This window comes from Coregonus lavaretus (assembly GCF_964263955.1).
Source record: "Coregonus lavaretus genome assembly, chromosome: 5".
NCBI classification, from domain to species: domain Eukaryota; kingdom Metazoa; phylum Chordata; class Actinopteri; order Salmoniformes; family Salmonidae; genus Coregonus; species Coregonus lavaretus.
Genome location: NC_139992.1, coordinates 17,548,206 through 17,575,408, shown reverse-complemented (window position 1 = coordinate 17,575,408; position 27,203 = coordinate 17,548,206). Strand labels below are relative to the sequence as shown.

General features: G+C 41.4%; 1 protein-coding gene and 1 pseudogene across 2 annotated transcripts in view; both read left to right on the top strand.

Moving 5' to 3' along the window:
* Positions 1 to 27,203, top strand: part of LOC311128752 (titin-like) — a gene marked incomplete at both ends in the record, with an annotated part of 197,807 nt that overhangs the window by 46,379 nt on the left and 124,225 nt on the right. Inside the window, 6 exon segments of the mRNA XM_084161001.1 lie at positions 13,738 to 14,016; positions 25,230 to 25,508; positions 25,616 to 25,903; positions 26,016 to 26,294; positions 26,393 to 26,674; positions 26,778 to 27,056. Coding sequence (XP_084017127.1) covers positions 13,738 to 14,016; positions 25,230 to 25,508; positions 25,616 to 25,903; positions 26,016 to 26,294; positions 26,393 to 26,674; positions 26,778 to 27,056 — 1,686 coding nt within the window.
* Positions 9,924 to 13,577, top strand: LOC311128754 (titin-like; annotated as a pseudogene). The gene is made up of 4 exons: positions 9,924 to 10,409; positions 10,512 to 10,643; positions 11,376 to 12,613; positions 13,554 to 13,577. The product of its transcript is annotated as a titin-like (transcript).

Below are 27,203 nucleotides of genomic sequence, written 5' to 3'. Positions count from 1 at the left end.
CCAAGAAGGCCTTCTCCAGAAAAGACAACAAAGGAAAGGTTTCTGTGTGAGCATGCCCCTCATGACTACAGAGATGAAAGAAGAAGAAGATCTTCACCGGAAAGAACGGCAAAGGAAAAGTCCCAGAGTAAGGATGTCCATCATGATTTCAGAGATGAAAGTTTCCAATGGCCCCCTCCTCCACAAACCGTTGTTGATGAAACAAGGCTGCAGACCGAAAGTGAGTATTTTGTGAGCGAAGAGGAAGCTTTGGCTCAGTGCATCTTAAAATGTCAAGAAGACGTTCTCACCGAACAAGAAGAAGCTGTTGAATTAGAGTCCAACTGGGCTTTGGCTGAACATTCACAACACCCAAAGAAAACCGATGCCCGTGGACCTCATAATGGTTCCTCTAATGAACCTGTGAAAAAACGGTCACCTGTGAAAGAATGCTCACCTGTGAAAGAACCCTCATTTATTAGACAACATCACATTGGTCAGCATGTCTCTCAAGAAGATCGGGCAATGGCTGAACTTTCACAACACCATCATAGGAGAACTGATGTCAGTGGAGATGATGCCAGTGAAGGTCCTTCTTATGAACCTGTTTCTCATCATGTCAAGAAGTTTCATCAAATGTCACTTGGGTCTCACTCACCTGTGAGAGGGCCCTCAACAGTTAGAGAAACGTCACCTTGTAGAGAGCCCTCCCCTGGCAGAGAACACTCACCTGACAGAGGTCGATCACCTGTGAAAGAACCTGGTAGAGAAGCATCACCTGGGAGATGCAGTTCACCTTTGAGAGAACATCACATTGGTCAGCATAGCTTTCAAGCTGAAGTTGGTGCAGTACGGCCTTCCAATTGGGAATCTGACTTGAGACACAATGAAAAAGTGGCTATGAGGACCGCAGAGAGGAAAGAAGAAAACATAGAATTGCTATCAAAAGATGCAAAACAATCCAGCTCGAAAGAAAACCTTCACCAAATGGACATGCCTCAGAGGACAAATGAAGTTGATAAGACTTCACCAAAAACGTCCATACCTATCTTTGTGAGAGAAATATCATCCATGAAAGTAAAGAGGGGAGAGATGACAGACTTTAAATGTCATTTTCGGGGAGACCCTCAACCAATTGTCACTTGGCACAAAGATTACCAACCAATCGGTCAAAACCCAGACATTGATGTTGTCACCAAATTCAATGAAACCACACTAACCATCTACTATCCCACTATATACCATGAAGGGACATTTAGTTTTGTTATAACTAATACATTCGGAAAGTCAACCTCCTCTGCCACACTAGAAGTTACTGAAAGTAAGCAATTAAGAACATTTCCATCGCCAGTGGCCTCGCATGAAGTGAAAGTGACAACAGAGTATGAAATGAGTGAAGAAGATCTTGACCAAATGATTGACAAGGAACTTGAATCGTACAAGGACGTTGAAACGGATGATAAATCCTTACTACAGGTGCCTCAGGCTGTCTTGCACAGGCCTCGTGCTTCAGACACTTCACAATATTCTTGTTCTCCTGTCGCGATCAGGATCACTGCTCCAACACCAGTCCCATTCAAAATGATTGAAAAAGACGCAGAGATGTCTGAGGACGACGGCAGTTCTCATCCTATGAAACACAAATTCACATTCTCCTATGATGCCGCGCAGGTAGTCAGTGAATCTGAGAAGATAAGTTCTTTAGGCCAGACCGGAAAGGTTGAAAGCAGTTCTGATTTGTCCTTCCAATCTGCTGTGGCTATTACTAGATCTTCTGAGGTAGAAGCAACAATGGTTGGTGAATGGGAACAACATATACTATTTGGAAATTCTGAAGATTTGAGGCAGTCCCCTCTGAGTGATACTGGTGATATTACTGACCTGACATTGATGCAGACTTTGGACAAATCTGTAGGTTCCCACAGCCCTAAGGATAATGTTTCAAAAGTATCTAGATCAGAAGCAGACATGGCAAGTGAGAGAGAACAGCATATATTATCTACATTTTCAGAAGATTTGAAGCATTCCCCTCTGAGCCATACTAGTGATATTACTGATCAGGCATTAATGCAGTAGCTGGACACCTCTATAGGTTCCCACATTCTATACGCCAGATTCTTCAACTGAAATTTCGCAGCTCCTGAAAACTCCAGAATCTTTCCACACTCCTGAAACCCCAGCAGGTTATATTACCCCTAATGAGTATGCCTTCTCTCCTCTTGAACATAAAATACCATCCACTGACTCTAATGAGAGGTTATTTTCTCCTGCTAAGGAGGTCACCCGATGATGAGGGCATTGAGACAACACCCCCTGCATTTAGATTAGATTAAGGAAGTTTCCTCTCAGAGCGTGCCCTTGGCCTTGGAGGACTACAGGAAAAAGTCCAGGGAATCCCTCCGTCTTTCCTCAAACCTCTCAACAAAAGGAGAGTTGTTGAACATGATTTGTTATCGTTTTATGCTGAGGTGTTTGGGTTGCCTTCACCTGAAGTGAAGTGGTTTAGAAACAAAACCCAATTTGTTGCAGATGAAAGGATTACAATGGACAGAGATGGCGACAATATCTCGCTTGTTATTCAGAACATTACGAAAGCTGATCAAGGTGAATATATTTGCAAAGCGTTTAACTATGTAGGGGAGGCAAAAAGCGTTGCACTAGTTGTAGTTATATCCAATGAGGCCAGATATATATGCCCCCACCACCGTCAGTCACCCATCAGCATGTGATGGAGTTTGATGTTGAGGAAGACGATGGCTCATCGAGGTCTTGCTCCCCTCAGGAGATTCTATTGGAGGTGGAGCTGGATGAAAATGAGGTTAAAGAGTTTGAGAGACAGGTGAAGATAGTTACCATCCCAGAATACACCGCTGACAATAAAAATATGATAATATCACTCGATGTTCTTCCGAGTATGTACGAGGAGAGTGGAGTTGACTTTGTAACGCATGAAAGGGATGATTTGAAAATAGATTTTGAGGTTACAGAAATGCCACCTCACTTCACCAACCCAATTTGTGATATTGAAACCCCAGAGAATACAACTGTAATGTTTGAGTGTTCTCTGATGGGAATTCCCTCTCCCATAGTATCATGGTTTAAAGGTAACAAGACGATCCCTCACGATAACAAGAAATACTTGCACTCGTCTGATGGAGATAATCATTTCCTTAAGATCAGGAACGTCAGCGCTCATGATAGTGGAATATACACCTGCCGGGCCATCAATGTGGTTGGGGAAACTCTTTGCAGGGCATCTCTTCTTGTGTTGAATCCTAAAAGCTTTATAGGAAAAACAAGAGGGAGAGAATTGACAGCTGTGTCTCTTGGTAGTGCTAAAGTCCAGCCTCAAAAGTTGGACTTGGTTGTTGACAATCAGTTTGACGGTGAGCAAGCATCAGAAGTAGAGCTGGAATTTGAATTTGAGCAGGAAGCTGATGAATCACAAAAGGCTGTTAGACTTATAGCCCTGACGGACAATGAGATGAGCGAGCAGGGAGATAAATATGTCAGTATTAACTTTGACGTTTTCGCAGAGCCCGCCAAAGATGATAAAATAGAATTCAAAGGAAAGTCATCAAAATTGTGTAGTTTCCGGTATCAAATTACTGAAGCTCCACCAAAATGCATGATTCCTTTGGCAAATGTCACCGCAGCAGTAGGAACTCCAGTGGTCCTCCAGTGTTTAGTAAATGGTAAACCTCATCCCACCGCTGAATGGTTCCAAAGATGGCGATCCAGTCAAAGACACTAGGTACATGATCCAAGAGAAAGCATCTGGACCTTTTAATTTGATCATCACAAATGTCACCCAAAAAGATGCCGGGGAGTACAAGTGCCTTATCCAAAACAAATCTGGATATACTGAAACAACTGCTGAAAGTGTTTTAATCTTGTGATTTGTTTTCATGTGGATGTTGAACTCAATTAAAATGTTTTTACTGTATGTTAGAAAAGTAGCTTTTATTCATTATAATTTGGTGCATGTGAAAAGTGTTCTGAAATGAAGTGTAGGTCCTATTTATTGTGTATAGTGTGTAATCACTTCACACAACATAATTATTATAAATGTTATAATCATGTTTGGTGAAGGGGAATGTTTGTTTTTCAAAATAGTTTAAAAAAAGTTATTGCTTATAGTTTCATTTAAGGTGACAAAATGTGTATGAATACTTACCACCCATGTGTAATCAAAACATTGTTATCAAGCCATTCGTGTTAGGCCCAAATGAAGATCTTGTATCAAAATGTCCAATGTTTTAATTAGCCAAATATTTCAAATTAATCATATAATTGAATATACTGTATAGTCATAGATAATATAACAAATACATCAAACTTTGGTTTCTCGGATCCAGATTAAGCCTACTCCTGAACTAAAAGCATGCTCAATAGAGAGAACTGGTGATCCAATTCCCAGTGTGTAGTGTTAAGAGGTGCTTGTCAAAAATATAAATACGTATGCATCCATGATAACTCAGTGTTGTTAGCATGATACTGTATATGTTATGATTTATGGGGTAGTGCTTAGAATCAGTGATGTGCAGAGTTTAGTTAGTTTTATTTATCTTTTGATTAATGAATGATTTCGAAAGCAATCTGGTACAAAACAAAACAATTTATCGAACACAATTTAAATCTGATATTGAATGTACTTTTGTAGAGCAAATGTTTCATTAGGACTGCAATAGAAAAGTACACCATTCAAAATAAAGCCTTGGGGTTGGCTGTAAAATCATATTTTTTAAAAGGTTACTTATATACATACCTGTAAGTGCTGTAAATATGTTTCACTGTATGTTTAAGAGGCAATTGTATTCTTAATGAATAATATATATTTGGGGTTATAAAAGATTTACCAATTTGACTGATCTCAATACAATAATACAACAATGTATTCATTTGGAAATGGGAGTAATTGAAATTAATTATTTATTTGCACAGAAATCACTTCAGTTTGTCTCTAACAGTGTTTATTTATGTATAAATAAAGGAGGTATATACAGCACTACTCATTCAATGGTTTGTCTTTATTTGTAAAAAAAAAAAAAAAAACTTTGTAGAATAATAGTGAAGACATCAAAACTATGAAATAACACATATGGAATCATGTAGTAACCAAAAAAGTGTTAAACAAATCAAAATATATTTTATATTTGAGATTCTTCAAATAGCAACCCTTTGCCTTGATGACAGCTTTGCACACTCTTGGCATTCTCTCAATCAGCTTCATCTGGAATACTTTTCCAACAGTCTTGAAGGAGTTCCCACATATGCTCAGCACTTGTTGGCTGCTTTTCCTTCACTCTGCCGTCCGACTCATCCCAAACCATATCAATTGGGTTGAGGTCGGGGGATTGTGGAAGCCAGGTCATCTGATGCAGCACTCCATCACTCTCATTCTTGGTAAAATAGCCCTCACACAGCCTGGAGGTGTGTTGGGTAATTGTCCTGTTGAAAAACAAATGATAGTCCCACTAAGCCCAAACCAGATGGGATGGCGTATCGCTGGAGAATGCTGTGGTAGCCATGCTGGTTATGGTGTGCCTTGAATTCTAAATAACTCACAGATAGTGTCACCAGCAAAGCACCCCCACACCATAACAACTCCTCCTCCATGCTTTACGGTGGGAACTACACATGCGGAGATCATCCGTTCACCCACACTGCGTCTCACAAAGACACGGTTTGAACCAAAAATCTCCAATTTGGACTCCAGATCAAAGGACAAATTTCCACCGGTCTACTGTCCATTGCTCATGTTTCTTGGCCCAAGCAGGTCTGTTCTTCTTATTGGTGTCCTTTAGTAGTGGTTTCTTTGCAGCAATTCGACCCTGAGGCGTGATTCACGGAGTCCCCTCTGAACAGTTGATGTTGAGATGTGTCTGTTACTTGAACTCTGTGAAGCACTTATTTGGGCTGCAATTTCTGAGGCTGGTAACTCTAATGAACTTATCCTCTGCAGCAGAGGTAACTCTGGGTCTTCCATTCCTGTGTCAGTCCTCATGAGAGCCAGTTTCATCATAGCACTTGATGGTTTTTGCAACTGCACTTGAAGAAACGTTCAACGTTCTTGAAATTTTCCGAATTGACTGACCTTCATGTCTTAAAGTAATGATGGACTGTCGTTTCTCTTTGCTTATTTGAGCTGTTCTTGCCATAATATGGACTTGGTCTTTTACCAAATAGGGCTATCTACCTTGTCACAACACAACTGATTGGCTCAAACGCATTAAGAAGGAAAGAAATTCCACAAATTCACTTTTAATTGAAATTCATTCCAGGTGACTACCTCATGAAGCTGGTTGAGAGAATGCCAAGAGTGTGCAAAGCTGTCATCAAGGCAAAGGGTGGCTATTTGAAGAATCTCAAATATAAAATATATTTTGATTTGCTTAACACTTTTTTGTTACTACATGATGTGTTATTTCATAGTTTTGATGTCTTCACTGTTATTCTACACTGTAAAAAAAAAAAGAAGAAAACAAATCTTGAATGAGTAGGTGTGTCCAAACGTTTGACTGGTAGTGTATATACTGATGTCAAATATTGTATGGTGTTGTCTTGATATCACCCTTTAAGCTTTTGCAGCGGACACACAATTGACCAGCATAACCCTTTCTTTTATGGAAAAAAATTCTCAATCTTATTCATTATTTTTTACACAGAATATTCTAGCTCGACAGTGGAAGAAGAACAAGAATTCTACACTACTGGCCTTAAATTACCTCACAAAACAAAGACACTTGAGCTCCAGCCAGAGTCTAAAAGCTATTCTAGTACTTTAGAGAAGAAAAAAGAAAAGCCAATCTTTTTGACCCAACTCTCACCAGCAGCTGTCAATGTTGGAGAGGCAGCTAGATTTACTGTCACAGTATCTGGCCTTCCAAAGCCTAATGTCCAGTGGTTTCATAATGGGAAAGTCATTACCTCTTCATCAATTTACAAATTGATTCAAGAAAAAGATGACTACACCTTAATAATATCTCAAATCAAATCAAATCAAATTTTATTGGTCACATGCGCCGAATACAACAGGTGCAGACATTACAGTGAAATGCTTACTTACAGCCCTTAACCAACAGTGCATTTATTCTAAACAAAAGAAGTAAAAATAAAACAACAACAACAAAAAAAAGTGTTGAGAAAAAAAAAGAGCAGAAGTAAAAATAAAGTGACAGTAGGGAGGCTATATATACAGGGGGGTACCGGTGCAGAGTCAATGTGCGGGGGCACCGGCTAGTTGAGGTAGTTGAAGTAATATGTACATGTGGGTAGAGTTAAAGTGACTATGCATAAATAATTAACAGAGTAGCAGCAGCGTAAAAAGGATGGGGTGGGGGGGCAGTGCAAATAGTCCGGGTAGCCATGATTAGCTGTTCAGGAGTCTTATGGCTTGGGGGTAGAAGCTGTTGAGAAGTCTTTTGGACCTAGACTTGGCACTCCGGTACCGCTTGCCGTGCGGTAGCAGAGAGAACAGTCTATGACTAGGGTGGCTGGAGTCTTTGACAATTTTGAGGGCCTTCCTCTGACACCGCCTGGTATAGAGGTCCTGGATGGCAGGAAGCTTTGCCCCAGTGATGTACTGGGCCGTACGCACTACCCTCTGTAGTGCCTTGCGGTCGGAGGCCAAGCAGTTGCCATACCAGGCGGTGATGCAACCAGTCAGGATGCTCTCGATGGTGCAGCTGTAGAATTTTTTGAGGATCTGAGGACCCATGCCAAATCTTTTTAGTCTCCTGAGGGGGAATAGGCTTTGTCGTGCCCTCTTCACGACTGTCTTGGTGTGTTTGGACCATGATAGTTCGTTGGTGATGTGGACACCAAGGAACTTGAAGCTCTCAACCTGTTCCACTACAGCCCCGTCGATGAGAATGGGGGCGTGCTCAGTCCTCTTTTTTTTCCTGTAGTCCACAATCATCTCCTTTGTCTTGGTCACGTTGAGGGAGAGGTTGTTGTCCTGGCACCACACGGCCAGATCTCTGACCTCCTCCCTATAGGCTGTCTCATCGTTGTCGGTGATCAGGCCTACCACTGTTGTGTCGTCGGCAAACTTAATGATGGTGTTGGAGTCGTGCCTGGCCATGCAGTCATGGGTGAACAGAGAGTACAGGAGGGGACTGAGCACGCACCCCTGAGGGGCCCCCGTGTTGAGGATCAGTGTGGCAGATGTGTTGTTACCTACCCTTACCACCTGGGGGCGGCCCGTCAGGAAGTCCAGGATCCAGTTGCAGAGGGAGGTGTTTAGTCCCAGGATCCTTAGCTTATTGATGAGCTTAGAGGGCACTATGGTGTTGAATGCTGAGCTGTAGTCAATGAATAGCATTCTCACGTAGGTGTTCCTCTTGTCCAGGTGGGAAAGGGCAGTGTGGAGTGCAATAGAGATTGCATCATCTGTGGATCTGTTGGGGCGGTATGCAAATTGGAGTGGGTCTAGGGTTTCTGGGATAATGGTGTTGATGTGAGCCATGACCAGCCTTTCAAAGCACTTCATGGCTACAGACGTCAGTGCTACGGGTCGGTAGTCATTTAGGCAGGTTATCTTAGAGTCCTTGGGCACGGGGACTATGGTGGTCTGCTTGAAACATGTTGGTATTACAGACTCAGTCAGGGACATGTTGAAAATGTCAGTGAAGACACTTGACAGTTGGTCAGCACATGCTCGGAGTACACGTCCTGGTAATCCATCTGGCCCTGCGGCCTTGTGAATGTTGACCTGCTTAAAAGTCTTACTCACATCGGCTACGGAGAGCGTGATCACATAGTCATCCGGAACAGCTGGTGCTCTCATGCATGCTTCAGTGTTGCTTGCCTCGAAGCGAGCATAGAAGTGGTTTAGCTCGTCTGGTAGGCTTGTGTCACTGGGCAGCTCGCGGCTGTGCTTCCCTTTGTAGTCTGTAATAGTTTTCAAGCCCTGCCACATCCGACGAGCGTCAGAGCCAGTGTAGTACGATTCAATCTTAGACCTGTATTGACTCTTTGCCTGTTTGATGGTTCGTCGGAGGTCATAGCGGGATTTCTTATAAGCGTCCGGGTTAGAGTCCCGTTCCTTGAAGGCGGCAGCTCTACCCTTTAGCTCAGTGCGGATGTTTCCTGTAATCCATGGCTTCTGGTTGGGGTATGTACGTACGGTCACTGTGGGGACGACATCATCGATGCACTTATTGATGAAGCCAGTGACTGATGTGGTGTACTCCTCAATGCTGTCTGAAGAATCCCGGAACATGTTCCAGTCTGTGCTAGCAAAACAGTCCTGTAGCTTAGCATCTGCGTCATCTGACCACTTTTTTATTAACCGAGTCACTGGTGCTTCCTGCTTTAGTTTTTGCTTATAAGCAGGAATCAGGAGGATAGAGTTATGGTCAGATTTGCCAAATGGAGGGCGAGGGAGAGCTTTGTATGCGTCTCTGTGTGTGGAGTAAAGGTGGTCTAGAGTTTTTTCCCCTCTGGTTGCACATTTAACATGCTGGTAGAAATTAGGTAGAACGGATTTAAGTTTCCCTGCATTAAAGTCCCCGGCCACTAGGAGCGCTGCATCTGGATGAGTGTTTTCCTGTTGATTAATGGCCTTGTACAACTCATTCAGTGCAATCTTAATGCCAGCATTGGTTTGTGGTGGTAAATAGACAGCTATGAAAAATATAGATGAAAACTCTCTTGGTAAATAGTGTGGTCTACAGCTTATCATAAGATACTCTACCTTATCTGAGGTAAAAACAAAGTATGAAGGTGAGTACTCTTGTACAGCTAGCAATATATTTGGCCAGACAACCTGTACTACTTACCTGGAGGTGAGAAAGATAGCTTTAACTACAGCTGAGCAATGGGTTGACAAAATGTTCAAAGCCACTGGCCAACCACCTAATTTCACTAGCCAAATCAAACTTATAAAATGCCAAGAGGGAGGTGAGACTTACTTTAAGTATAAAGTAACTGGTGATCCAATGCCAGATGTGCAGTGGTTTAAAAGTGCTCGTCAAATTCAGTGTGGTAAGTACTGCATTATAGTGAACAACCCAGATGGCTCTGGCTTCATCAACATGAAGGGCATCCAACAGCAGGACAGTGGTCCCTATACATGTAAGGCTTCCAACCCGTCTGGGGAGGCCTCTTGTGGTGCTGAGCTAATTGTGTTCAAAGAGTCTGTCTCTGTATCTCAGCATAAGGAACACATGGTTGTTCAAAAAGGTTATAAAGTATCCATGACAGCTGAACAAGCTACAGAGTCTCGCTTGTACATGGTCAAACTTCCTGGAGTGGCCAGGGCCAGCATTCAGGCAGGACATCAGATGGTATACACCATTGGCACAGAGGACAGCCAGGTTGTTTCCAGTGAGCAAGTAAAGACCTTTAGAGAGTTGGATATCTCTGTGGCTACTGCCCAAAGAGAGAGGATCACCCACCAGGCTGCAGTTCTGCAGTCACATGAGGTACAAGAGAGTGTGTCTGTGGGTGTCACCCTTCCACCTCAAGTTTCAGTAGTTCCTACAAAACATCTCCGTACGGCTGCCTTTCATTCATCTCCTGTTCAGGAGAGCCCAAAGCTCACAGAGCAGCACTGTGACCGTATCCAAAGCCTAGAAGTCATAGAGTTTCTGTCTTCAAATGGGAAGCGTTCAAAATTAATGTCTGCCACTTCTGAGGAGATAACCACCTTGGTGAGAGTAAGCACAGAGATGTCAGGTGACAGGAAGACAGATAAAGTAAAGCCAACCTCCGAGCCAAAACATCTTGTCAGTAGTCATCAAGTTGAATCCCAACTGTCAATTTTAAAATAAATTCCCAAGCCACAGGAGGAGAAAAGTTATAAAGTCAAAGAAGGCGTTAAGATATTGTACTCCGCTATGTCAACTGAAAAACTGATGATTCCTTTGGGACATACAACAGATGTGCCCTCTGCTGATTCTGCTCTTCAATCTTCAGTGACAAAAGAATTGCTTAAACCAATTCTCGCCTCAGTTTCGGAGACTAAACAAACATTATCAAAAGAGACTAAATTGACCATGCAGAGACCGGACGCAGAGAATGCTCTCCTTAGTAAGGATTACATTATGAAATCTGCACTGACAGCTGAGGAGAAGCAGATGTTACAAGCGGAACACACAGAACAAGTGCAGAGTTTAGAAAGTGCTATCTCAATATATTCTCAGGTAGAAGGTGAACAGGTACTGCATTTGCAGATGATCAGAGATCAGGATATCCTACCATCCAAGGAACCATTTACTTATGAGAAACCAGCTGTAGAACAAGCAGGTGCCAGCCCTACTCTTTTACACACAGTAATCCACAATGAACAGAGATCTGTAACTTGTGAGGATACCACTGAGTTTGAAGCCAAGAGAGACACAATGACCATTCAGCCTCAAAAACAAGCCTCTACCCCATTACATCTTCAGTCAGTTCATCCAGAAGGTGCCTTAACGAAAGAGGGCATTTTTACCATTGAAAATCCAGACCAACAGACAGCAACACAGAAGCAGGAGAAAGCCAGAAAACATGCAGCAACCTCAGAGGAAAAAAGGGAGCTTAGCGCAGATTATTCCAAAGATCTTGATGTGTTCATGACAGGAGTTCAGTCAGAGCTTAGAACAGAACCCAGACCACAGAACATTCTTCAGGTCCCTTCACAGCCCATGCAGCTACCCAAAGAAACACCATTTACTAGTGATGTCAAACAGCACCATGCATTAATCCAAAAGGAAGATTGTTGGAACATCATGCAAGTGTGGCAGATAGTCAAGTGTTAGAGGAGGGACATACTGAGAGTTTGACAGCTGTTGACAAATGTACATGCAAAACCAAAATAGAGCCTAAAGTACCAACTGAGCCCATACAAAAAGAGGAGAAGGTGATCGCAACTGAGAGTAGTGCACTTCTGGAAGCTACAGAGCAAGATTTTGCCATCCATATACAGGAAGGACAGTCTGTTAGACAGTCAATAACGATGGATGAAAAGTGTATATTGATCAGTGAAATGTCCCAACAAATAACCAAATCAGAGTCGACAACAGTTATTGTTAAAACTCAGCCCAAAATGACTGTTTTCATCTCAGAGTCTGGAGAAAGTCGAACTCTTCCAAAGGAGCTCACATTTGTTATTCAGATTCCAAAACCAACAAGTTTGGACATCAGACGTCAGTTGAAAGAGGCACTTCAGTCTGCTGTAGCTCTTGATCAGCAACTTATACTAGCAGATGTTGTTGGAAGTTTAGAGGCTACTGAGGTACAGGAAGTGAAGGTACGCAAGGAACCGAAGAATGCAATGTTCACTTATCTTATCACAACACCAGGTGCCCCTATGGAAATAACACTTGCTTTTGAAGGTCAATACCCCCAGACTGCAGATCTAAGGACTGAACTCCAGGCAGCTTTCTACTCAATTGTCTATCGCGAGCAGCATGTTCTTACATCTGACCAACCCGGCACAATGCAAATCGACAAGCTCCAAAGACTACAGGTTAGCGGTGCAGCCTCCAAAGAAATGCTGTCATCGGTAGTGGAGACTGTCAAAGTAGCAGAGAGTCTAGTTGATTTCACAACACCTAAAGCTCATGCTGCTGCACCAAAGACCGAATCTCGGGCTACACTTGAAACCGCAACCGCTGAGGAACGTAGTGTGGTGCAAGAGGCCAAAGTAACTCAATCCAAATTGGGTGCTCAAGTAATGAAAGTTACTACAGACTCACATGCTGAGTTTGAACAGTCAGTACAGGTGGCTAGACAGGAGGTTAGAACTATGACTGTAAAAGGTTATGAGAGAGACGTAGGTATGGCTGATATCACCACCGATATGCCCATGACATCCATTCCAACTGAACAGTCTTTAGATGTACTCATCCAAACAGAACACAGGGAGGAATTTATTTCAGAAGAGGTCAGAAAATATGAGCCTCCAGAAAAGTTAAAAGATTATCCCGTTATTGAAACCTTCCTGGAGGACATTGCCACAGAGGAGCATTGTAAGGTTACATACAATGTGACAGTAAAGTATGTTACAAAAGCTAATTGGATTTTCAATGGACAAATAATTAAATCAGGCAAAGAGTTCAGGTGTTCAAAAGAACAAGACACATACATACTTACAATCATAAAAATTGTCAAGGAGAAGCACGAAGGATAATATTTATTTGAGGCTGTGAATGAAGCTGGAAAGACCACAACATCATCAAGACTCAGTTGTCTCAAAAGATTGGATAATGAGGATAGTTTTATTGTTACTCATCACCATACACATAAACTAACTGTATCATTCATTACATTTTTCTAATGTAACATTACATTTTCTCTCATCTTGGCAGCAAAGTCATACTTTATTTCATATATTGAAATGTGTATAATTGTCAGCATGCATTTACCATACTTTCAATCCACTACTAATTCACCGTAGTATTTTTCTATATCATTCCCAGGTATTTTCACTTTACATGCTTATAAAAAAAGTTCTCATCACCCATGAACTACTACATTTCACTCTTGGTCATTCTCCACTGGGCACTGAAATGTTTTTGCATGCTTTCAGGAGCAAATTTGTCATGGTTTCATGGTGTCACTTTTCTCCTTACTCATTCATGAAGTCACTTTCCTCCTTCCTCCTCTAACCATTCCACCATTTCTTCACAGTCACTCCTGGAATGCATCCCACCATACCGTTGCATTCCACCATCTCTGTTCCAGCTCTGTGCACTTGTCTACATGTTCATATTTTGCATCATTATCTACCTGTGTACTAATTTACTTTTATTTTTGTGCACATTATAGTGCCACCTGTTTTCAGGTACAAAATTGTTCCCCTGGAGATCAATGTTGGCAGCGGAGCCAAGTTCGAATGTGAAATTGAAGAGGCATCAAATGTGAACTTCAAATGGCTCAAGTCTGGCACTTCGATCAAAGAGAGTGACAATTGCCGCATCCTCAGTCGGCAACTGACATCTTCATTGGAGCTCCTGAGCCCAACCAAAGCTGACAGTGGTGAATACACTTGCAAGGCTACAAACCAGCATGGCAGTGACACCTGTGCCACCAAACTGACAGTCACTGGTGAGTCCTTTGTTTCCTTTAACATTATTTATGCAACTGTATGTACAGTCTATTGACGTTTTCTTTTCAGGTTGAATGTTATACAAAGAATTGTAATGTGCACCTGTTGTCTCAACCATTGTATATTGTACCGGTTTCTAATGTAAATTAGGTATCCATATCCTATTACTTTTTTCCTATCTTTAATTACTTTTTATAGAGATGTACCCGCCTGTATTTAGTACAATGCCTGATCCCATGACTTTATATGTGGGCAAACAAGCATCATTCCAGTGTGTAGTTACTGGCTCTTCACCAATGACTATTGTCTGGCACAAAGACAATATTGCTGTTCCTTCTGGGGGGAACTATCAGATAACATCTGGCAAGACCAAATACTCCCTACAAATCAAAGATCTTCAGCTGACCGATCAGGGTACTTACCTTTGCAAAGCATCGAACAGTGTTGGCACTGCTACATGCAGTTCAGAGTTGAGGGTTATCAACAAACCCAGTTTCGTAAAGACCTTTGAGACCTCAGTGTCTTCAGCCATTGGTAATACACTGCGGCTCGAAGGTCAAGTGGATGAGGACACTGGAGTGACCATCACCTGGATAAAGGATGGCAAAAAGCTCCATCAAACAATGGACTGTAAACAATATTTTGAAGAAAAGGTTGTTCTTGAAATTATTAAGGCAAAACTGAAAGATTCAGCGAAATATGTCTGTACAGCTTCAAATGATTCTGGGAATTCAACTTGTTCTACCACGTTGACGGTACAAAGTAAAGGTCTTTAAGTTGATATCTTGTCGTAACGCAGTGTGTGTGCGACTACAGATATGCTTCCTAGGACCTCATTTAGAAAATACAACCGTTTAAATAAAAAAGACTGATCATTCAGTTATATTTTAGCCCCTAATACTATGCAGCTACAATATCTTCTTATGTTATTTTTTATCTTACACTCTTCTCTTTTGGTGGTTACTTATTGATTATTGTTTGACAACAAATTTGCTGTTTCGCAACCCAATACTTATTTCAGAAACCCCGAACTTTGTTAAGAAAATGGAACCAAAGCTAATGTGGAAGCAGGGCATAGCTGCTCGGATGCAGTGCACAGTCAAAGGATCAGCAGAACTCAAAGCTACCTGGTTTCTGAATGAAAACGAGCTCAGTGATGGAGATAAATATAAAATCACTTTCAAGGCTGGTCTTGCAATTTTGGAAATAATCTATGTAAATGTGTTAGATAGTGGAAACTACACTTGTGAGGTGTCAAACGAAGCTGGTAGTGAGAGCTGCAGCACTGAGTTATCTGTAAAAGGTTTGCCACCATAACATATTTTATTTGCTTACAAATATATAAATATTTTTATCACAAATTACAGTTGTATTATTTTATTTAATCTGATCTCTACTCTTAGAGCCCCCTTCCCTTCGAAAAGAATTGCAAATGGTCGAGGCAGTGAAGGGAACTCCTGCCATACTTGAATGTGAAATTAAAGGAACAGCTCCATTTGAAATCACCTGGTTGAAGAATAAGAAAACAGTCGTCGCCACAGATAAAAAGTATAAGATCATCTATCAGGAATCCATTGCTCGTTTGGAGTTCTGCTCATTTGAAAGTGCAGACGTTGGAGATTACCAGTGCTGCATAGCTAATGATGTTGGTAAAATCACCACTAAGGCGCTGGCCAAACTAAAAGGTTAGTATAGTTGGTAAATAAAAATCTCACATTGTTTTGTCTAAATACAGTTGAAGTCGGAAGTTTACATACACTTAGGTTGGAGTCATTAAAACTCGTTTTTCAACCAATCAACAAATTCCTTGTTAAGAAACTATAGTTTTGGCAAGTCGGTTAGGACATCTACTTTATGCATGACACAAGTAATTTTTCCAACAATTGTTTACAGACAGATTATTTCACTTATAATTCACTGTATCACAATTCCAGTGGGTCAGAAGTTTACATACACTCAGCTATACAGCTGATGTCTGCTGGACTGTTCCTTTTTACAGTACCGCATCCTGTTTATGTTTAGCCTCAGCCCAAACTTTGTTGCCATTACCAGCTGTTGTCTTAGCTCTCTCGAATAACACCTGTGATTGCTTTATGCCTCTCTCCCATGTCAATATGCCTTGCTTATTGCTGTTTCGGTTATTTAATATTGTACTATTTCACTGTAGATCCCCCAGCCCAGCTCAACCTACCTTAGATAGCTCCTTTGTCCCACCCCTCATACACGTGGAGACCGACTCAATCGGTGCCTCCAGTGATGCTATCTCTTTCATCGTTACCCAACGCTTAGGTTTACCTCCACTGTACTCATATCCTTCCATATCCTTGTCTGTACATAATTCCCTGAATCTATTCTACAACGCACGGAAACTGCCCCTTTTTTCTCTGTACTCAACGCACTAGAAGACCAGTACTTAAAGCCTTTAGCCGTATCCTTATTCTACTCCTCCTCTGTTCCTCTGGTGATGTAGAGGTTAACCCAGGCCCTGTAGCCCCCAGTATCACTCCTACTCCCCAGGTGTTGTCATTTGTTGACTTCTGTAACCGTAAAAGCCTTGGCTTCTTGCACGTTAACATCCGAAGCCTCCTCCCTAAGTTTGAGTTATTCACTGCGTTAGCACACTCCGCCAACCCTGATGTTCTAGCAGTGTCTGAATCCTGGCTTAGGAAGGCCACCAAAAATTCAGAAATGTCCATCCCCAACTACAACATTTTCCGTCTCGATAGAACTGCCAAAGGGGGTGGGGTTGCAATCTACTGTAGAGATAGCCTGCAGAGCCCCGAGCTGTGCCCTGGACACCATATGTGAACTGATCGACCCCCCATCTATCCTCAGAGTTCGTACTGCTTGGTGACCTAAACTGGGATATGCTTAACACCCCGGCCAACCTACAATCTAAACTGGATGCCCTCAATCTCACACAAATGATCAACGAACCTACCAGGTACAACCCCAAATCTGTAAACATGGGCACCCTCATAGATATCATCCTGACAAATTTACCCTCTAAATACACCTCCGCTGTCTTCAACCAGGATCTCAGCGATCACTGCCTTATTGCCTGCGTCCGTAATGGGTCCGCGGTCAAACGACCACCCCTCATCACTGTCAAACGCTCCCTAAAACACTTTAGCGAGCAGGCCTTTCTAATTGACCTGGCCCTGGTATCCTGGATGGATATTGACCTCATTCCGTCAGTAGAGGATGCCTGGTTGTTCTTTAAAAGTGCTTTCCTCTCAATCTTAAATAAGCATGCCCCATTCAAAAAATTCAGAACTAAGAACAGATATAGCCCCTGGTTCTCCTCAGACTTGACTGCCCTTGACCAGCACAAAAACATCCTGTGGCGTACTGCATTAGCATCGAACAGCCCCCGCGATATGCAACTTTTTAGGGAAGTCAGGAACCAATATACACAATCAGTTAGGAAAGCAAAGGCTAGCTTTTTCAAACAGAAATTTGCATCCTGTAGCACTAACTCCAAAAAGTTTTGGGACACTGTAAAGTCCATGGAAAATAAGAGCACCTCCTCCCAACTGCCCACTGCACTGAGGCTAGGAAACACTGTCACCACAGATAAATCTACAATAATCGAGAATTTCAACAAGCATTTTGCTACGGCTGGCCATGCTTTCCACCTGGCTACCACTACCCCGGCCACCAGCTCTGCAGCCTCCGCTTCTCCTTCACACAAATTCAGACAGCTGATGTTCTGAAAGAGCTGAATAATCTGGACCCCTACAAATCAGCTGGGCTAGACAATCTGGACCCTTTCTTTCTAAAATTAGCCGCCGAAATTGTCGCAACCCCTATTACTAGCCTGTTCAACCTCTCTTTCGTAACGTCTGAGATCCCCAGAGATTGGAAAGCTGCCGCGGTCATCCCCCTCTTCAAAGGGGGTGACACTCTAGATCCAAACTGTTACAGACCTATATCCATCCTGCCCTGCCTTTCGAAAGTATTTGAAAGCCAAGTTAACAAACAGATCACCGTCCATTTCGAATCCCACCGTACCTTCTCCGCTATGCAATCCGGTTTTCGAGCTGGTCATGGGTGCACCTCAGCCACGCTCAAGGTCCTAAACGATATTATAACCGCGATCGATAAAAGACAGTACTGCGCAGCCGTCTTCATCGACCTGGCCAAAACTTTCGACTCTGTCAACCACCGCATTCTTGTTGGCAGACTAAATAGCCTTGGTTGTAAACATCTGGCCCTTCATTGGACACTGTGTTAACAAACCTCCAAACGAGCTTCAACGCCATACAACACTCCTTCCGTAGCCTCCAACTGCTCTTAAACACTAGTAAAACTAAATGCATGCTCTTCAACCGAACGCTGCTTGCACCCGCCCACCCGACTAGAATCACTACTCTCGGCGGGTCTGACCTAGAGTATGTGGACAACTACAAATACCTAGGTATCTGGTTAGACTGTAAACTCTCCTTCCAGACTCACATTAAGCATCTCCAATCAAAAGTTAGATCTAGAATTGGCTTCCTATTTCGCAACAAAGCCTCCTTCACTCATGCTGCCAAACATGCCCTCGTAAAACTGACTATCCTACCGATCCTTGACTTCGGCGATGTCATTTACAAAATAGCCTCCAACACTCTACTCAGCAAATTGGATGTAGTCTATCACAGTGCCATCCATTTTGTCACCAAAGCCCCATATACTACCCACCATTGTGACCTCTACGCTCTTGTTGGCTGGCCCTCACTACATATTCGTCACCAAACCCACTGGCTCCAGGTCATCTATAAATCACTGCTAGGCAAATCCCCGTCTTATCTTAGCTCACTGGTCACCATAACAACACCCACCCGTAGTCTGCGCTCCAGCAGGTATATCTCACTGATCATTCCCAAAGCCAACACCTCCTTTGGCCGCCATTCCTTCCAGTTCTCTGCTGCCAATGACTGGAACGAACTGCAAAATCTCTGAAGCTGGAGACTCTTATCTCCCTCACTAACTTTAAGCGTCAGTTGTCAGAGCAGCTTACCGATCACTGCATCTGTACACAGCCATTCTGAAATTATCCCACCCAACTACCTCATCCCCATATTGTTATTTATTTTGCTAATTTGCACCCCAGTATCTCTATTTGCACATCATCTTTTGCACATCTATCATTCCAGTGTTAATAAGAAATTGTAACTATTTTGCACTATGGCCTATTTATTGCCTTACCTCCATAACTTACTATATTTGCACACACTGTATATATATTTGCTGTTGTATTTTTGACTTTATGTTTCGTTTACCCCATATGTAACTCTTTGTTGTTGTTTTTATCGCACTGCTTTGCTTTATCTTGGCCAGGTCACAGTTGTAAATGAGAACTTGTTCTCAATTGGCTTACCTGGTTAAATAAAGGTGAAATAAAAAAATATAAAACACTAAGTTGATGGTGCCTTTAAACAGCTTGGAAAATGCAAGAAAATGATGTCATGTAAACTTCCGACTTCAACTGTATGTTTTCTAAAGATCATGTTTAATTGATTTGATAATATTGGTATAGAACCACCAACATTTGCGAATAAGATTGAAACCATTACAGCAATATTGGGAGATTCTGTGAAACTCCAGGGCACATTGAAAGGCTCACCCCGCATTGCACTCAAATGGATGAGGGACACTGAAATGTTGAGAGATGATGATCCAAATATCAAAATGACATTTGAGAACAACATTGCTATTCTGTCAATAACGACTGTTGCCATTAGCCATGGCGGCAAGTACACTTGCCAAGCAGAGAATGGGGCTGGACAAAACAAATATGAAGCCACTCTAACAGTTCAAGGTTGGATAACAACTATTGAAACATTTATATAAAACATATACATATGTATCAATGTGTAACATTTACACACATAATACTCTTGTGACAACTAAATCTAATTCATTTTACTTTATTGTAGAACCTGCTAGAATCTTAGAGAAAGCAGAATCCATCAACGTGACTTCAGGGGAATCTGCAACCTTGGAATGCAAAATCGCTGGAAGCCCAGAACTTAAAGTGAAATGGTTCCATGATGGAAAGGAGATGAAAGGGAGTCGAAAATATAAAATCACTCTAAAAGATAATATTGCCATCTTAAAGATTATTGCGGCTGAAAAAGCAGACTCTTCCGAATACACAATGGAAGTGTCCAACCGTGTTGGAAAGGACCAGTGCTCATGCTCTATTACTGTGCTGGGTTAGCTTTTCTTCTTTTAAAGGTTATTTTAAAGGTTTGTTTTCATGAAATGTATTTTAACTTGCAATGTGCAGTATGAAGTAACATTTTCTTTCCAACAAACAGATCGTATCATACTACCCTCTTTCACAAAATCTCTGAAAAGACTTGATGGAATAATGGGTAACGATATTTCAATGGATTGCAAAGTATCTGGATCCCAGCCTATTATTCTGTCTTGGTTCAAAGACGAGAAAGAGATTAAGTCTGGATATAGATATCTACCTGAAATCAAAGACAACTCAGCTGCACTGAAAATTAACAAATTGGAAAAGGTTGATGTTGGAGTGTACACATGCCGGGCAACAAATTCTGCAGGATCTAAAGAAAGCAGTGGAATCTTATATGTCAAAGGTTTATAAAGCTTTAGTCATTTTCTAGCCATATGTCACACTCACACTTCCAATTGCAGTAGGCCTATCACATTTTCTTGGGATAATATCCTGATGAAAAATAAATATTTTCTTATTCTTAATGAATTGTAGAACCTCCAGTTTTCACATTGAAATCTGACAACCAAGACGTTGTACCAGGATCTACCATTGTCTTGAAATCTGCTTTCACTGGAATAGCTCCTTTTACGATTAAGTGGTTCAGAGAGGACAAGGAGATATCAAGTGGAGGCACATTTTTTATCAAGAAGGGGACCTACTCAAGTTTTTTGGAACTTCACTCAGTAAAACCCACCGACTCGGCTAACTACACATGCCAAGTGGCCAATGACGCTGGAAAGGTGGCATGCACGGCTGTCTTGTTTGTGAAAGGTGCCCTTTCTTCTTATACATCCCCTGCTCAATATGCATTTGTTGTTCTTGTATCAATGTTTGTTAACTTGTCTGATAATCAATGTCAAACTCTTTTTTAGAACCTCCAATGTTTGTGATGAAGCTTGAGTCTACGAAACTAGTAGTGAAAGGAAGTGCTGTAAAGCTGGAGCGTAAAGCAACCGGCACCCCTGAGATCAGTTTTAAGTGGTTCAAGAACGAGATTGAGATGAGACAAAATGAGAAATACAAAATGGCTGTTAACAACTCAGTTGCCTCACTGGAGATTGTCAACTGCTCTGTTGATGATAGTGGAGATTATGTTTGTGTAGCATCAAGTGATGCTGGTAGTGACCGCTGCAGCAGCACAGTTACAGTTAAAGGTTTGTTGAGTATTCTGCTTACTGAGTTTTTTAGATTAATAACATTTTATTTCAAGATTGTATTCTGACTTGATTGCCATCTTCTTTTAGAACCTCCAATATTTACGAGGACCTTTGAATCCATAGAAGTTATCAAAGCGTCTAATATTATGTTGGAAGGACAGCTTGCAGGCTCCGCTCCATTCAACACATCTTTTTACAAAACCTCAAAGGCGATCCGAAATGATAAAAGACACAAGATAGTCTTAAAGGATGACATAGTTACCCTCCAAATGTTGGCATTTGAAGCCGGAGAGGCTGGAAAATATCAGTGTACAGTAGAAAATGAAGTTGGGAAGTCATCTTGTGATCGTGAAATAACACTGGAAGGTTGGTGTGAAAACCTTACATTTAAATATATTTATCTGTTAATTTCGGTATACTTTCAGTTAAAATGTTGTATGCTTTTCCACCTTTAGAACCTCCATCGTTTGCACAAAAGATAGAGAATATGAATTCCCTAGTTGGCAGTGAGATTTCTATGCAGTGTACTCTGAAAGGATCGTTACCTATGACTGTGTCATGGCTGAAGGATGACCATGAGGTCAAAGATGGTGAACATACGCAGATGTCCTTTGAAGACAGGACAGCACTGCTGCGAATTTTTAATATTCAAACAAAACATGCTAGGAAATATATTTGTCAGGCCAAAAATGAAGCTGGCAGCCAGAAATGCTCTGTGTTATTGGTAGTCAAAGGTTGGTTGACATTTATGAGGACATTTTTCAAATTGCGATTGGTTTGGATTTTATAGATGTTGAAAACTCATTGTTTAATGTTATATTTATCACAGAACTAGCAAATATCACTGAACAGGCAAAATCTGTCAGCGTTACAATGTGGGACCCTGCTACACTTCAGTGCAGGTTCTCAGGAACCAAGGTCCTCAAAGCCAAATGGCTGAAGGATGGAAGCGAGCTGACATCAGGTCAAAGATACAAAGTGCAAAGCACAGATAAGAGCTCTGTACTAAATATTCTCCGTACAGAGAAAAGCAATAGTGGAGATTACACCTTTGAGCTTTCCAATGACGTTGGAAGCAGTACTTGTGAAGCCACAGTTTCTGTCCTAGGTCAGCAAATTTTTAAATATTTTATTCAATATGTTGAACTTTTTGTACAGGTATACCTGTTTTGACAGTATTCTCATTACTTAATTTTTATGCTAGATCAAATCATGAAACCATCGTTCACAAGAAAACTGAAGGAAACAGAGAGTATCAAAGGATAATTTGCCCACTTGGAATGTATTTTGTCTGGCTCTATGCCCATATCTGTAATCTGGTACAAAGATGAAAACGAGATCAAGACTGATGATAAGCACAAATGTACATTCTTTGAAAACACAACTTTTCTGGAAATAAATAGTATTGACAGTGCAGACAGTGGCAGCTATACCTGCATTGCTACTAATAAGACAGGCAAAGACCAGTGTTCTGGGGCCTTACTTGTGAAAGGTTTGGATAACTATTTTATTCGTTTTCTATATTTATGGATCTTTGGTTATCTTTGGCTTCAGAACTTTTTAGACTTTTAACTTGAAACATGCGTTCCCCCTTTTATTAACAGAACAACCATCGGTTGTAGAAAAGCCTGAATCAATGAATGTTTTGCCTGGATCAAAGGTTCTGTTTAATGTCCTTTTGTCTGGCACTCCACCCTTGACCATTACATGGTTTTACTGCACTTACTCTTGCAAACTGACAAATAAAGCAGGAAGTGTTGAATGCAGTGGGGCACTGAGGGTGAAAGGTCAGAATTGATCAAATGTATGTACATTTTATGTATTTCTCTCGTGATAGGGTCAGGCCAGCTGATTAACATGGTTGCTATTGTTTCTTTAGAGCCACCAAGCTTTGTGCTGTTGCCTGAGTCTCAGGCAGCCCTTCCTAACTCCAACATGCAATTTAAAAGCATGTTTAAAGGAACACCTCCTTTCACAGTGAAATGGTTCAAGGATGACTCTGAATTGATCACTGGACCGTCATGTTTTATCGGACTGGAAGGATTATCTTGCTTCGTAGATCTTTACCCAATCAGAGTTTTGCAGAGTGGAATTTACTCTTGTCAAGTTAGCAATGATGCCGGCATTGAAAGATGTAGTGCCTCTTTAACGGTGAAAGGTTAGAACATGCTCTTATTTAAACTCTTGCATTGGCTTCCTTTGTTCTGTCTGTCCTCGATTGCTTTTATCTGTGCTCCATTGCTTTGCATTTTCACAGCTCCTCTACCACCTCCTTTTTACAGCTCCCTCACCAGTTCACAGCACCATTACCTGCTCCTCCATCACATCAACAGCTGTTGTGTCATCTGTTAAGGAGTAAAGGCAAGATGAATGTGAAAAGGGAAATGGGAACATTTCCCTTTTCACATTCATCTTGCCTTTACTCCTTAACAGATCCATCAAATCATCAAATCACATCTTTTTGCAGTTCATTCCAAGCCTCATATTCTTTCACTGTGTCAAGTTGCATGTGCTTCAATAAGCTAATTTTGCAATATTGTGGCTTTGCAGAACCTCCTGAATTTGTGCTAAAATTGCCAGTCACAAAGTTTGTGAAGAAGTGCGAGCCACTCCGCCTTGAATGCAAAGTTACAGGTGCGCCCTCTCTCCAGTGGTACAAAAATGACACTAAGATCACAGATGGTGACAACTATAGAACATCATTCGTTGACTCAATGGCAGTCCTTGAGCTGCGCACCACAAGATTTGATGACAATGGAGTCTACACCTGTGAAGCAAACAATGACGCTGGAAGTATAAGCTGCAGCACAAATCTTACAGTCAAAGGTTAGCCAGTGATCAATGACATTGGATTTTGATATTTTCCAGATGCCATTTAATATTCCATAATAATCCACTATTAGTATACTGTCTGTTGGTGGTATTAAACTGGTATGAATTCGAAGCTTTGCTGCGTGTAACAAACAGAGCTAATTCTTAACGATTCTCAATGTTTTGTAGATACACCATCTTTCCTCAAAGTACCTCAGCCAATTGAAGGAATGAAAGAAAAGGATGCTAGCCTACATTGTGAGATGTTTGGCACAGCACCCTTTGAGATTACCTGGTCCAAAGACAAAACGCCACTAAAGGAAAGTAGGAAATATAAGATGGTGAATGAGGTTACCGCTGTCACTCTTCATATCATTGGATTGGAAGCTTCAGATATTGGAGAATATGAGTGCAAGGCATCAAACAGTGTAGGATATGAAACATGCCGTACTACAGTTAAACTCAGAGGTTAGTAGAAATGCGTCGTCGGTGGGCATTTTTTTCTCCAGATTTTTTTGATAATTGATGTTCCAGCTTTTAACCATGAACTACTCCTTCATTATGTTTTTTTTTCTCCTCTCCTTTTTTGTCCTCTCTCAGAACCACCAACGTTTGTTAATAAATTGTCGAATACGACATGCACATTGGGTGAAGAAGTCACCCTGACAGCCACTGTCAAAGGCTCTCAGCCAATGACTGCGTCTTGGGTACAGGATAAGGATCACATTCTCAGAGATGGTGACAACCGTAAAATTACCTTCGACAACAACCAGGTCACTCTTAAAATCTTTAAAGCAGACTCACTGGCAATGGGCAAATACACTTGCCAACTCCAAAATGATGCCGGAGTTGTGAAATGTTTTGCTAACTTAACTGTAGGTTTGTACATTTCCATTTTGTCTTTAATTCCATTTTTCTCCCCTAATTCACTTTGTTTTTTCCCCAGTCATTGCTTTTTTTATTACTCAGTTTCTGTAAGCACACCTCTGCTCATGTTCTTTATTTTCAGAAGCCGCTAAAGTTGTGGATAGACCAGAGTCTTTCAGTGTGACTGCAGGTGATGTTGCAGCTCTAGAAGTCAAAGTGTCGGGGACACCGGAGCTGAAACCAAAATGGTTTAAGGATGGAGTCGAGCTCTCCTCTGGCCAGAAGTACAAAATCTCCTTCTCAAAGATGATCTCCAGCTTGAAAGTGTTGTCTGCAGAGAGGATTGATACGGGAGAATATACATTTGAGGTCAAAAATGAGGTTGGCAGTGATCTCACCAAATTAAACCTCACTGTCCTAGGTTGGTAGACGCTTCCTATACACAGTATAATATTACATTTTTCTAATTGTCTAATTGCCTAGTGTTTTTCCTAATGCCTGTTTACTAACTCTGTCTTCCTATAACAGATAAAACCATACCTCCAACATTCACACGGAAACTGAAGGAATCTCAACCTATTGTTGGAAAAGCGGGTGAAATGGACTGCAAAGTCTCTGGTTCCACACCTTTCACCATTACCTGGTACCATGATGGAGAGGAGATCAAAACTGGACCAAACTATGAGATTGCATTCAGTGACAACACCTGCACACTCAAAGTGCCCACTCTTAAGTTGTCTGACTCTGGAGTGTATAAATGCAAAGCCGTAAACAAGGCCGGAACCAATGAGACCAGTGCCTCTTTCATTGTGAAAGGTCAGTAAATATACAGTACTTGTTTGAGCTTCGTAATGACTATTGCTTTGTGATGTAACTGATTTAATGTCAGATGTCTGCAAGCTAAAAAGTATGTATTTTTTGTATTTAGAACCTCCTTCTTTTGTGATGCCACCTCAGCCATTGGAAGCAATGCCTTGCACAAATGTAACTTTCTCAGCAATTGTCAAAGGAAGTGCCCCACTGAAACTGAAATGGTTCAGAGGCACCACAGAAATTGTGTCTGGAAAAGGCTGTGAAATTGCTCTACGGGACAATACAGCTACTCTGGAGCTATCCAAAATTGACAAATCCCATGCTGGAGAGTATACATGCCAGATTATTAATGATGCTGGGACGGAAAGTTTCCTAGTTAACCTGTCTGTGAAAGGTTGGTCAATTATTTTAAAAAATATAACAGAATTAAAACAACATTTTAAAAAATGTATCAGAATGTTGACTAACAAACCTCTGTATGATTTTACTCAGAACCTGCAAGATTTGTTAAGAAGCTGAAGGACCACTCTGTTGAAAAGGGAAACTCATTGATACTTGAGTGCACATACACTGGAACACCAAAGATATTTGTCACCTGGTATAAGGATGGAAAACAGCTATATGCCTCTTATAAGCACAACGTCACTACCAGTGAGACCTCCTGCATATTGGAGTGTTTAAACAGTGACGATAAGGAAGCAAGTGGGGAATACGCTTGTGAAGTTTCCAATGACGCCGGAAAAGATACCTGCAAAGCACAAGTGTTCATTTTAGGTTAGTTTGCCTAAATTGACCTGTTAATGTATTGGGATTGTCCTGTACCGTATATACTGTTTCTGATGATTTCTGATTTAACGGTTTATATCTGTCACTTTAGAACCACCTTATTTCATTGAGAATTTGGAGCCAATGGAAGTGACTGCTGGTGATGCAGTTTCTTTGAAATGCCTTGTTGGAGGAACCCCTGAAGTAAAGGTGGCTTGGTTTAAGGCCGACAGAAAAGTGAGGTCCTCCCCTACTTGCAAAATAGAGTATTCCAAAGGCATTGCTTGCTTGAAATTGAGCAAAGCAGCCAAGGCGGATATTGGTGAATACACATGCAAAGCTGAAAACAGAATAGGATCAGCCTCTTCCAGCTGCCGTCTCTCTGTCCAAGGTGATGCCCGTCGTCTTTAATTTAGGAATGTTCTCTTTTTAATCCGAAAATATTCTGCTTTGACTCTGCAGTGTTTATGAAATTAACTAGTATGAAGAACTGTCATAATATTTTGAAGCTAATGTCATATTGTTTGTCAAATTATCC